This window comes from Ochlerotatus camptorhynchus, unplaced genomic scaffold (assembly GCF_037179485.1).
Source record: "Ochlerotatus camptorhynchus isolate MF236.1 unplaced genomic scaffold, CSIRO-AGI_Acam_v1.1 ptg000196l, whole genome shotgun sequence".
Lineage (NCBI taxonomy): Eukaryota > Metazoa > Arthropoda > Insecta > Diptera > Culicidae > Ochlerotatus > Ochlerotatus camptorhynchus.
In genome coordinates, this window is record NW_027040686.1 from 1,636,057 (window position 1) to 1,649,005 (window position 12,949).

A 12,949-nucleotide genomic window follows, 5' to 3' on the forward strand; every position below is an offset into this window, starting at 1 on the left:
TCTGTGCTTACTATATGTGTGATAATAAATTTTGCGATATGCTACGCTCGTTCTCTCGCAAAAAAAAACTACTTCTGGAGCATTATCCACGCTGTGTCGCGTCTTGTCCTGTGCGATTCGAGACAACACTCTACTTAGCCGAGAGTTTGTAGTATGTGCGTATTTTTTTTTAAAAATGTTTTGATGCGGTTGGCACTGAGTGATAAGACTATTTACGTCGTTACATTTTGCACACTACTCTCAGCATGGGTTGGAGAAATTTGCATTGCTTTTTTGAAGCAAATTGAACTCGGTTGCTACTGAGTTGCAATTTATCGGCGGAGTGCGAGAAATGGAAAGACATTTCATATCGGTAAAAAGTAGCGACGATTGTCCTATTGTTGTGGCTGTGGCTGATGTAGGTGCCAATTACTGGTAATGCGACCAGTTCGACCTCGCTGCCTGGACCTGCTGCTGGTGTAAGTCGAAGCCGCCGCTGTCAGGACAGGTGACGCAGTTTCCTCGTACACGGACGGTGCTGGACAGCCTGTAAAGAGGAAATTAACCCATCTGTCAATAAATCATGAAAAGAGAATGGAAAGGCACACGTTGTTCAATCGTTGTCCTTTTCCCATGTACCATGTACGCTGGCGTTCGGAGGCTTGCTGAGCAGCATGTTCAGTGGCCCAACCGACCCTATTCACGCTGCTGGTTTCGTCCGTTTTTACAATCCACTTCAATAGATTATAAATGCTTCCTAGGACGGCCAGAGCACTCCCTCCATACGTACTCAATTAGTTATGAATTTTTAACCCCACAATCTAACCAGTTCACCGAATCGAAAATCAATACTTACGACAAACCGAGCAGCTCTCCTCGTCACTTCCGTCGCCGCAACCGTCTCGGCCGGAACAAACAATAGCCGTTGAGCGGCAATTTCCGTTACCGCAACGCAACGGGCAGTAGTTTCTGCTGCGACTGTTTGGCCCAGACAGCAATTTGACAAAGAAATTCGGTACCGATCGTGATCCGCACAGATGTGGAGGTTCATCGCTCCCGTCGCGGCACGACACGATCGCATTGCAGTACTCGTACTCCGGAAGGCACTCTCCGCTTCGGCACATGAACGTATGCTCCGGACACTTGCGGGACTTGCGGAAATCACAACCTACCTCGTCCTCACCCTGGGGACATTGGATCTTTCCGTCGCAGATGCCTGCCCGCGAGATGCAGCGGCCACTCTTCTCGCAGCGGAATGACAGGGCCGGACAGTTGGTGATGTTGGATTTCAGCGAAAAGTTGCACTCCTCGTCCGAGGCATCGCTGCAATCCGGACGACCGTCACACACGAAGAACCAACTGATGCAGATTCCACTCGAGCGGCACTGAAAGGGAATGGGAATGATTTGTGAATGTATAATTAGTTGCAATGCAAGCTAAACTGGCGTTTGGCGGTCAAACGGACTTTAAATCAAACCGTTTTCCGCCAAAACTCGTTTTTTTTTTATTGTGCCATACTCTGCACAACTCGCTATTATGTCGCCAGTACCAAATTAAAGTTCGAAAGTCTGACTTCCGATTTACTTCCGTCTTCTACGAAAGTCATGACGCTAAGATTGTTGTTGTTGTTGCTGAGATCGACACCACCGAGCAGCTCGGCATTTTATTTTACTGGAACTCAGTGAAAACTTCCCGATATTTAGCTAACAAACGGAAAGTTTGCCGAGTTCTTAGCTAACAAACAGAAATTTTGCTGAGATCTCAGAAAAAATAAATGCCGAGCTGCTCGGTAGTGCCAATCTTAGCAAACAATCTAAGTGTGTAGGGACTAAATCAAATTTGAAATATTGCGGATCGTCCGGCGGCTACCGTAGAGTAGCAACTGTCGAAGTTCTACCACTAGTATGAAAATGAGATCAATACTGAAAAAAACATAGTGTGCCATGACAAACTTGAAGTATTTTTGCCGGAGATTCTTGGAAGTCTTGTTATTTGATAGCTGCGGTGGATCTTTGTGTTCTTGAAATTAATACGTGATTCAAAAATAAATATTTGGATTAGCAATATATATTCATGGTTTTATAAGTGAACACACTTAGATAAAAAAAATTAAAGGGTTGTGTACTAGACACGACCACAGTATGACGTAAAACCACGCAAAATTGATGTTTGTCATGCATTTTGACTATTATACTTATTATTATGAATGGGGCGGGGTATAGAACGCATCTTTTGTGCAGAATATGGAAAAAAAAGGATGAACTTTGGATGTTAATCTAATTGCATATATAGAGGTACCAGATATGTTTTACAGTCAGTTGTTGGTAATTTACCAACATAATATCATCGGATGTATGTCTCCTCTTAAGCAATTATTTTGTAAATTTTGGCTATTGTTTTTACTCATATTTGTAGTTTGCCTAAAATTTATTTCCCGGAAAAAAAAAGTGATCGTCAAATCCATGTCTTTTTTGAGTTGACGTTGTAGACGGGGGGAGGGGGAGAGAGGTATTTTGCATATCCAAGTTTCATTCCTCATTATGTGACAGGTGATCACGCCGTGATCCACCTTTATCCACTGACTTGGTCCTTGCTACAGGACCAAGCGCCACACCGTCCGAAGCGGTAATGAGCATGACAGCAGCGCTGTTTTATATCTTTTCAGGTTCAAGCAGAACGATGTGCAACCACACCTGACATGGTTTTCCGCCGTTTTTTATGAATGGGACGGGACACAAAGTTTCTTTTAAAAAAAGGATGGACTTTGGATGTTAATCTAATTGCATATATAGTGGTACCAGATATGTTTTACAGTCAGTTGTTGGTAATTCATCGAATGTATGTCTCCCCTTAAGCAATTTTTTCTTGAAAATTTTAGCTCTGCGTGTAAAAAATTGTTTTTACTTATATTGTGGTTTGCTTAAAATTTATTTCCCGGAAAAAAGTGATCGTCAAAGTCCATGTCTTTTTCGGGTTGTTGTTAAGGGGGGTTGGAGAAGTTTTTGTTAGGGGGGAGGGGGTTTTACATGCGTAATTATCCAAGTCTCATTCATCATTGTGATCCACCTTTAGCCGCTAGTGCCACGCCGTCCGAAGCGGTAATGAGCAGAGGCAGGAAAGCAGCGCTGTTTTATATCTTTTCAGGTTCAAGCAGAATGATGTGCAACTAAGTGGTTTTCGTTTATGATGACTGGGTTTGGAGAAAACTTTTAGTACATGAAAACATTTTTCAAAAGTTTTTTGACCAAAAATTGGAAAAGTATTTACTTCAGCAGATTTGTTAAGTAATATCCTATCGATTGGCGTATTTGGATTTTCATTTCATTAATAAATGACAAAGTTACAAGCGTTCAAAACCTAACACTATTTCACCACACATATTTTTTAAATTTGTACCAGTATAGACGACAAAGACGTAGTTCTACGTCAAAAAAACATGTTAATTTAGGTACTTTAAGACTGACATATACGAGCGACAATATTGATATAAAATTGAGTCATAAAATACGCAAGATTCAGCTTATTCAAACGTACTATTCGTCGAGTAACGAACGACTCAGTCTCGGAACACTTAATTCTGCATAACATGTTTAATTAAGTCTCACTCTTTATGTTAAAGATAGACTCCGCCACGTTTTTAATTGTTTCTGAGTTTGTTCTAAGCTTGTATCAAAACAAATGTTGTACAGAATGAAAAAAATATGAAATTTTTGTTGATGGCAATTAGAGGACCAATAACTGGCACATTTACCATAGTTTGACCACAGACAAACAGACATAACAATTGAATATTTCTTACTGTAAAACATCGTCGCTAAAACATTACCGCTATCTGTTGAGTACACTGTGGTGGGCACTACACTGAACAGATGGCGGTAGTGTGTAAACGTCAAACGCAAGGGAATTGACTATGCGCGCCACAGGGAGTGCTACCAACTACGATACTTTTAAATTGTCCGTTAAATGCTTGTTCGATGAACAACTTGCGACTGTTATGTCTGTTTGTCTGTGCTAAACCTGTTCAAGTGATTAAAACATTTTTCAAATAACTGCGATTTTGATAAAATTTACGAACTCGCACTTTGAAAATGATAGTGATTTTTTAACTTGAAATGTCATTCTTTCTTTGAATTATAAGCTGCTTTTTGAGATGTAAGGGATACTGGACCCATTTTCAGGGCTTGGTCAAACCGTAACTGAACTCATATAAGAATTGAAAACTAAGTTCAATGTTGGTCATATTGTGCCCAGGACCACATTTGCTAAACCCGGCATGTTTCGTTTAACCATTAGGAAGCTACCAGTTTCAGCCTTGGGTAAAATCCCATCATGAGGTGTTTGAGCTTTCGCTCCGCTTTTTTTATCTATAGAAAACAGTTCCGTTCCGTTCATTATAGTTAAATTCTATAGATCCCTGATCAACCTCCAACATCCAATCACAGGCAAACAGACATAACACATTGAATATTTTTCACTATAAACCATCGTCGCTAAAACACTACCGCCATCTGTTGAGTATCCTGTGATGGGTAGTACGCTGAACAGATGGCAGTAGTGTGTAAACGTCAAACACGAGGGAATTGACTATGCATGCCACAGGTGGCAGTACTACCAACATAAAAAAACATGTATATGGACCGTTCAATGCGTGTTCGATGAACAATTTGCGAGAGTTATGTCTGTTTGTCTGTGATCCAATCGTTCGATTCAGCCACACCAAGAAGAAGCGACCTGAGGAGGATTCCATTAGTGACATTTTGTAGCAGTTGTTCAGAGCCCGGAAAAGTTGTTGATCACAGTCAAGCATACCAGTTTTGGATGAGATCATTCCAATTTTATCTATATTTTTACAATTTTATACGATATTTTCAGAACATAACCGCTAACATAGGGGCCTCATAGCCTAGTCAGTAAAGGCACGGTATTACCAAGCCGGAGGCGGTGGGTTCGATTCTCGGTGCGGTCGAGGGAATCTTTCGGGTTGGAAATTTTCTCGACTTCCCTGGGCATAGAGTATCATTGTGCTTGCCACACAATATAAAAAATTCATGCATTGGTATTCGCATCGAAAGCTCTCAATTAATAACTGTGGAAGTGCATTTAGAACACTAAGTTGAGAGCACACAATAAGCTAATATGCGCTAAGCAATAAGCTTGAAATGCGAACAAGAAGAAGAACCGTTCACCTAATGTGCACATCTTAATATTCAGGAGCCTTATTGGAGAAGTCGAAACGAAGCGTTTTTCGTATGAACACTTGTACGAAAACAGTCGTTTCGACTTGATTTTATAATGTGGCCCAGGTAGTTAACAATTGATTCCAGAAGTTAACTCATTTTTGCCACAAAGTTACATGGTCCCTCCAATTATGATAAGGTGAAAATATCATATGAAAAATTGTCACCTCCAACTATAAAAAGGGGGGACCAAAGGGAAATATCATATGAAAAATTGCTACCTCCAATTATGAAAAGGGGGAGATCAAGGTGAAAATATCATATGAAAAGTTTTTGCCTTCAATTATGAAAAGGGGGACCAGATGAAAATATGATATGAAAAATTGTCACCTCCAATTATGAAAAGGAGGGACCAAGATGAAAATATCAAATTTATTTATTTATTTATTTATTTATTTATTTATTTATTTGTCTGCATCAACAGGCTGTGTATAGCCCCAATGATGATTTAAATAACTTTTATAGGTAAATCAAAAAATAAAACCTAAGAATAAAATACATAAATAAAACACACAATCATTCACGGTTAACTGTGCCAGAAAAGAACGATGAGAAGTATCTTCGTAGCAGCTGTCGAGGCATATGGAAATCGAAGATGACCGAGACTCGATTGAACACTCGTTGCAGCCCACCTATTGCACCGTTCATGCCATAGTTTGTGCGCTGAAGTGGCAATCTCAGCATAACGTTGTTACGTAGCGCACGGGGTTGGACGTTAATGTTGACTTGCCCCAAGATTGCACTGCAATCAATTCTACCTTGTAAAGTGTCCGCAATAAACAGGGCCCTAGAGGTGTCTCCTCTAGTTCGGAGAGGCTCCAGATCAATCAGCTGGCAACGACTTTCATAGCTGGGCAGATGAAATGGGTCTCTTCAAGGCAGCTTCCGCAGAGCGAATCCAAGAAAACGGCGTTGAACGGACTCAACTCTCTCAGCACCATTGTTGTAGTTTGGACTCCAGACCACAGAACAATATTCCAGAATGGATCGCACCAAGGAACAGTACAGTGACTTCAAACAGTAGATATCGGAGAAATTCTTTGCTATCCTGAAGATAAATCCCAATGTCCTAGACGCCTTGTCGACAACGTACGAGATGTGCTGCTTGTACTTAAGTTGAGAATCCAGAATAACACCCAGATCTTTCACATGGTTCACACGGTCGATTACAGTGCCGATAAGTTTGTATTCAAATGTGATTGGTTCTTTCTTCCGAGTAAAAGTGATCACTGAACACTTAGTGGGGTTAACCACCATTCGGTTCAAATTACACCAGCTGGCAAAGGCTTCGAACTGACGTTGAAGGAAGTGACAGTCGCCAATCGAGCGGATTCGTAGGTAGATTTTAAGATCGTCTGCATACGATAGTCGTGGGCCTTCGATGACCAAGTTCACGTCATTGAAGTAGAGTAAGAAAATCAAAGGTCCCAGGTGACTTCCTTGAGAGATTCCTGACGTAGCTAGATAGATATTGGACCGGTTGTCACCAATGGCAACCATCAGTTGCCGATCAGTGAGATATGAACGAAACCATCGCGAAACGATGTCAAACACAGCAGATTTGCGGAAGTAGAACGATCGGAAGTGAAGCACACACCACTTAGATACTGCTTACAATGAGAGAGTAGAGGCTCCATGATGACTAACTCGAATAACTTCGAAACTGCACTCAACGACGTAATTCCACGATAATTGTCCACATCCCGTTTGCTGCCCTTTTTGTGGATAGGAAACATATGTGCGAATTTCCAACAAGATGGAAATGTACCACTCGAGATGGACAATCGAAATAGGTGAAGCATGGGCATCAGCAAGCTGGCGATATGCTTTTTCAGGAATACGGATGGAACGCCATCGGGTCCTGGATTGAAGGACGACTTGAGTTGTGATGCGGCAGTGGAAATCATCTCGACGTTGACATCCATCGCACCCAGTGTTTGACCTAGCTGCATTACTAGCTGCTAGGGTAACGTGTTCGTCAGTTAATCTCTCATTCGTGAAAACACTGGCGAACTTCTCAGAAAACAAGCGACAGATCTGCTGAGGAGTGGAAGCAACTGCTCCATTCAACACCATTGAAGAAGGTAGGCCGGATTCCTTGCACTGCTCATTTACGTAATTCCAGAATGACTTCGGGTGCGACTTGAGTTTCTTCTGAATCCCTTGTTGATATAGCGAATAGCATCGACGGCTAACTCGCTTGAATTCATAATTAAGCCTAACGTAGTAACGTTTCAGCGAAAGCGTACGATACTTAGTGAATTTTCTTAATGCGGCTCTCTTGGTCGACTTCAACCTACGCAGTTCACTCGTCTGCCAGGGAGGACGAGAAATTTTACGGTGAACTCTTTTCGGAACGTGCCTGTCAATGACATAAGCCAAGACATGTGAAAATGTTTGCGCAGCGGTTTCAACATTATCGGAATCGAGGATGCTCTCCCAATCTATACTAGATAGCACGTTGACGATACTACGGTGATCGGCTTTCCCGAAATCGCATGACACGGTCGTGGAAATGTCGTCAAAGACCCGATCGTGATTGTCAGCAACAGTGACAACCAAGGGAGGGTGATGATGTACTTGCTTTACTAGTGGAGAAAGTGCCGTGGAGATGAAAGGAGCGGTGTCCTGAACGCTAACGAAGCAGAGGTCCAGGCTACGGTTGTATTCGTTGACTACGTGGTTTATTTGAGAGAGTGTTGCTGTACTATAGCAGTCGAGAAGGCTAACTGATCCTGTATGAAAAATTGACACCTCTAATTATGAAAAGGGGGACCAAAATGAAAATATCATATGAAAATGTTGTCCCTCCAATTATGAAAGAAGGACCAAGATGAAAATATCATATGAAAAATTGACACCTCCAATTATGAAAAGAGGGGACCAAAATGAAAACATCATATGAAAAATTGTTACCTCCAATTATGAAAAGGGAGGACCAAAGTGAAAATATCATATGAAAAGGTTTTCCCTCCACTTATGGAAGAAGGACCAAGATGAAAATATGATGTGAAAAATTGTCACCTCCAGTTATGAAAAGGGGGAACTAAGATGAAAATATCATATTACACCTCAAATTATGAAAAGGGGGGACCAAAGTGAAAGTATCATACGAAAAATTGTCACCTCCAATTATGATAAGAGTTGCCCCAACCGTTAGAGAAAAATGGAGCATCACTTAACCTTTCTAGTCCTACGACCAATTAATTATAATTACCAAAAACGGAACGAGATGTCCACGTTTCATCCATTAATTGGATTCTGAAGCATCACGATAAATCTCCGATTTAAACATAACTCAGTTGTGCGTCAGTGCCGGCTGGAACGGAACTGCTCTATCCACCAGCAACTGAATGGAGTTGAACCAACGGGTGGAAATTAACGATTTTAAATTGGCTCACTATTTGACTAGCCTATGGTCCCAAGCAAATCGATTAACGTACCCCATTCTAGTCAAAATTCTAGTACTACACTATGTTTGTTTTGATTCGCTATGAAAGTTTGACAGATAAATTAAGGGGTTCGTGGATATCCTATGTTTCGAGGGGTGCATCGATTAGGTTGGGACCGAAGAGACTACCAGAGCTGAGCTAAAAACTTGAGGACGTTTCTTCGAGACCTTCTGGTCTTAGAGTTACTTCTATGGTTGAACCAGAAGGTCCCGAAGAAACGTGCTCAACTTTTTGGTTCAGCTCTGGTTCTTTCTGTGGTCCCAAGCTAATCGATGCACCCCTCGAAACATCGGAAAATCCACAAGATCCTCATTTTATTTGTCAGAATTTCATATCCTTGGATTTGTTTTCCGTCGATCTTGTTTTCCGTGCTGAGCACCAATGCTACCGACGCCAGGAAGGCAGCTCCCACACCTGGACCCTACCTATCGACCCATCAACTCATGAACCGGGGACCAACGGCTTTACTTCCCATCCGAAGGAAGGCGTGATCAGAGATGTTATGCCTCAGAACATCCCGGCGGCGCCGACTGGGATTGAACTCAGGCCTGCTGGGGTGAGAGGCAATCACGCTTGCCACTACACCACCGGCGCCGCTGAGAATTTCATATCCAATCATAACAAGCATAGTGTAGTACTAGATTTTTTACTGGAATGGGGTACGTTCATCGATGTACTTGGGACCGATAGGCTAGTCAAGTAGTGAGCAAATTTAAAATCGTTAGTTTTCATGGTTGGTTGAACTCCATTTGGTCGTCGTCACGCAATCCACTTTCAATTTGTATATTCCCGCATCACATTATTAATTATTAAAAATTGGATTCAATATTTCATGAAAAAATCACGCAATAAACTAAACAACTGTCGAAGACTGCAAATCTGTAGGATGCATACCCATGGCACTAGATGTTTTGGCCACGCTACTGGGATCGTTGCCTCACTGTGCACCGTTCTCAGATACCCCGGGGCAAGATGAGCACCGCTACGGAGTTGTTTTTATATGATTTTTAGAGGTTTTTAGTACCCGTTCGTTAGACAAAATCAAACCCCATGCAAAGGTGATGATGGAATTTTCTATATCCTCATCAAAAAACTCCCAGAGAGTACCTTGTCTTTCTTGGTAAAATTATTTAACAGATGTTTCCATTTGGCATACTTTCCTGATGAATGGAAAAACGCAAAAGTTGTTCCAATTTTGAAGCCGGATAAAAATCCAGCTGAAGCTTCTAGCTACCGCCCAATAAGTTTGCTTTCTTCAATAAGTAAACTTTTTGAAAAGATAATTTTGAATAGAATGATGCTTCACATCAATACGAACTCAATTTTTGCAGATGAGCAGTTTGGATTTCGCCATGGACATTCAACTACTCATCAACTCTTAAGAGTTACCAATTCAATTCGGTCAAACAAATCTGAAGACCAATCAACTGGAGTTGCTCTTCTAGACATAGAAAAAGCATTCGACAGTGTTTGGCATGAAGGTTTGATTGCTAAATTGAAAAAGTTTAATTTTCCACTTTATATTATGAAATTAATTCAAAATTATTTAACTGACAGAACTCTTCAGGTAAATTATCAAAATTCCAAATCTAATCGACTACCTGTTAGAGCAGGAGTTCCTCAGGGTAGCATTCTTGGGCCTACATTGTAAAACATTTTCATTTCGGACCTCCCTGATTTGCCTCAGGGTTGCAACAAATCTTTGTTCACTGATGATACAGGCATTTCCGCTAAGATATTTTCTCTTCTTATTTACAAAAATGGAAGATTTCTCCCAACGCTTCCAAAACTCAACTTGTAATATTTCCACATAAGCCTAGAGCTTCCTTTTTGAAACCTAGTAGTAGTCACATAGTCACTATGAGCGGAGTTCCAATTTTCTGGTCAAACCAAGTGAAATATCTTGGATTAGTACTTGACCAAAAATTAACTTTTAAAGACCACATTGAGGGCATTCAAGCCAAATGTAACAAATATATAAAATGTTTGTATCCTCTTATAAACAGAAAATCCAAACTTTTCCTGACGAATAAACTTCTAATATTTAAACAAGTTTTTGACCGGCCATGCTTTACGCTGTGCCAATATGGTCTAGTTGTTGCACTACCAGGAAACAAGCACTTCAAAGGATTCAGAACAAAGTTCTGAAGATTATTTTGAAGTTGCCTCCCTGGTACAGTACTACCGAAGTACATAGAATTTTGAATGTTGAGACTTTAGCACAAATGTCCAACAAAATAATTAATAATTTCCGGCAAAAATCGTTGCAATTCTCAATTGCAACGATTAATTCCCTTTATACTTAGATAAGATTTAGTTTTAGTTTTTAGTTTTAAAATTTGAATTGTTATACTGACATGCAGGTTTAAAAAACCTGTTTAAAATACTGAATTGCCAAGACAGGAACAATGTAAAAACACTTAGATATATATCATAACAATTAAGGCTGGTAAGTTACTGCAGTAACTGGAGCACCTAGGTTAAAAATGAAATGTAATTTATTTTGAATTTGGAACAAATAAAGAGTTAAAAAAAACCCATCAACGGCGCCGGTGGTGTAGTGGTAAGCGTGATTACCTCTCACCCCAGCAGGCCTGGGTTCAGTACCAGTCGGCGCCGCCGGGATGTTCTGAGGCATAACATCTCTGATCACGCCTTCCTTCGGATGGGAAGTAAAGCCGTTGGTCCCCGGTTCATGAGTTGATGGGTCGATAGGTAGGGTCCAGGTGTGGGAGCTGCCTTCCTGGCACGTCGGTAGCATTGGTGCTCAGCACGGAAAACAAGATCGACGGAAAAAACAAACCAAAGGAAAAAAAAAAAGAAACCCATGCAAAAATCGAACAGATTTCGAAAATAATATATGTTTGCTCCTTGTGCTAACTTATTATAAATAACGTCTATGTCATGAAGATGACTCACGATGGTCCAAAATCAACTAAATCATAAATTAATTTTCATAAAATCTTTTAAAGGGCAACACCAAATTTTCAGGCTAATTGTAAAAATCAAACGGGTACTGTACTTAGTTTATCAAAAGGAAATACCAGCACCAGGTAGAAAAAAATAATTGAAAGTTGTAACAAACTAAAGTTTCGGCTGTTGACCTTGCTGTTAAATGGTAGCTTCCGAGAAAAATGGCTCTTCAAACCATGTTCAGTAATGCGTTGGTCAATGGTTCGATCAGAATTCAACAGATTCAGCCTTTCTTTAACTACGCGGATGGTGATTAGACTGATGCAAAATTTGAAATTTTCGCTCCACAGTGTTCAAACGGTTCCTATTTGGTTCCTGGTTAGCCTTCCAAAATTTAAACTCATTTAGTAAGAAGCTGACTTGGCATAAACCATTTGAAGTTTATATGGAAATTACTACGGGAAAACCAAATTTTGTATTCATATCTATCTAATAGTTAACCCTATTACTCATAAAATTGATAGCTGTACTTGTAGTAAATTTTAACAGCTACAACTTTGTTTAAGACCATTTTTCGATAAAATGTAAGGATCAAAAGTTATTAATGGTTCAAGTCATTATTGTCTTATGATTATGCTCAATCAACTGCTCAGCAGGCAAAATTGGTGTTTCTGGCGCGTAGAATAGAGCTAAAACATCATGGCTACTATGTCACACTGCAGAATACAGTGTTGCCACAAAACAGTTGCTTGATCATGCCATACAATTTTTAATCTCTTAAACAGTTAATAACTATTTAATTTGATGTTTGGCTGAAAAATAATATTGCGCAAAGTTGTAGCTGAGAAAATTTTCCATATGAATAGCTATAAAAAAAAATTAACAGTGCGATATGGAAGAAGGATAGAAGACTATGAGAAAAAAGTTTGGTTTATCCATAACAATTCCCATACAAACTTCAAATGGTTTGTGCCCAGACAGTTTCAAACCAAATCAGTACAAACCTTGGGAGGCTAATCATGACCTGATTTGCAACCGCTTCAGCACTGTGGAGTGAAAATGTCAAAATTTGCATCAGTCTAATGGTGATGCGTGGATCTTTTTTAATCGAACGGATTATCGTGGTGTCTGTTCGTGAATAACTTTTTTCGTTTTTGTCCTCTTCCAGCTTAATCAGCAATACTTCAAAGTAATTGCTACTTCAAATAGATCATCTGAACTGCACCACAGCTAATCTCATGCTTTTCGGCTATTTTGCGTTGCGATTCTTTTTTTGGCAATCACGGACTATGAGATTTCGAAGCTGCAGAGAAATTTTCTCTTCGCCCATTTTTGCAGCTTAGCACAACAGGCCAACTTCAGAGTTCT

The 12,949-nt window shown here is 40.3% G+C and overlaps 1 protein-coding gene across 1 annotated transcript in view; it reads right to left on the reverse strand.

Annotated features, from left to right (window-relative positions):
- Window positions 1-226: 226 nt before the first annotated feature.
- ImpE1 (Ecdysone-inducible gene E1) overlaps window positions 227-12,949 on the reverse strand; it is a 186,044-nt gene continuing 173,321 nt past the window's right edge. The window contains exons 6-7 of the mRNA XM_065223750.1: window positions 836-1,364; window positions 227-526 (exon numbers count right to left, since the gene is read on the reverse strand). Coding sequence (XP_065079822.1) covers window positions 375-526; window positions 836-1,364 — 681 coding nt within the window. The 3' untranslated portion in view covers window positions 227-374. The remainder of the gene's footprint in view (window positions 527-835; window positions 1,365-12,949) is intronic.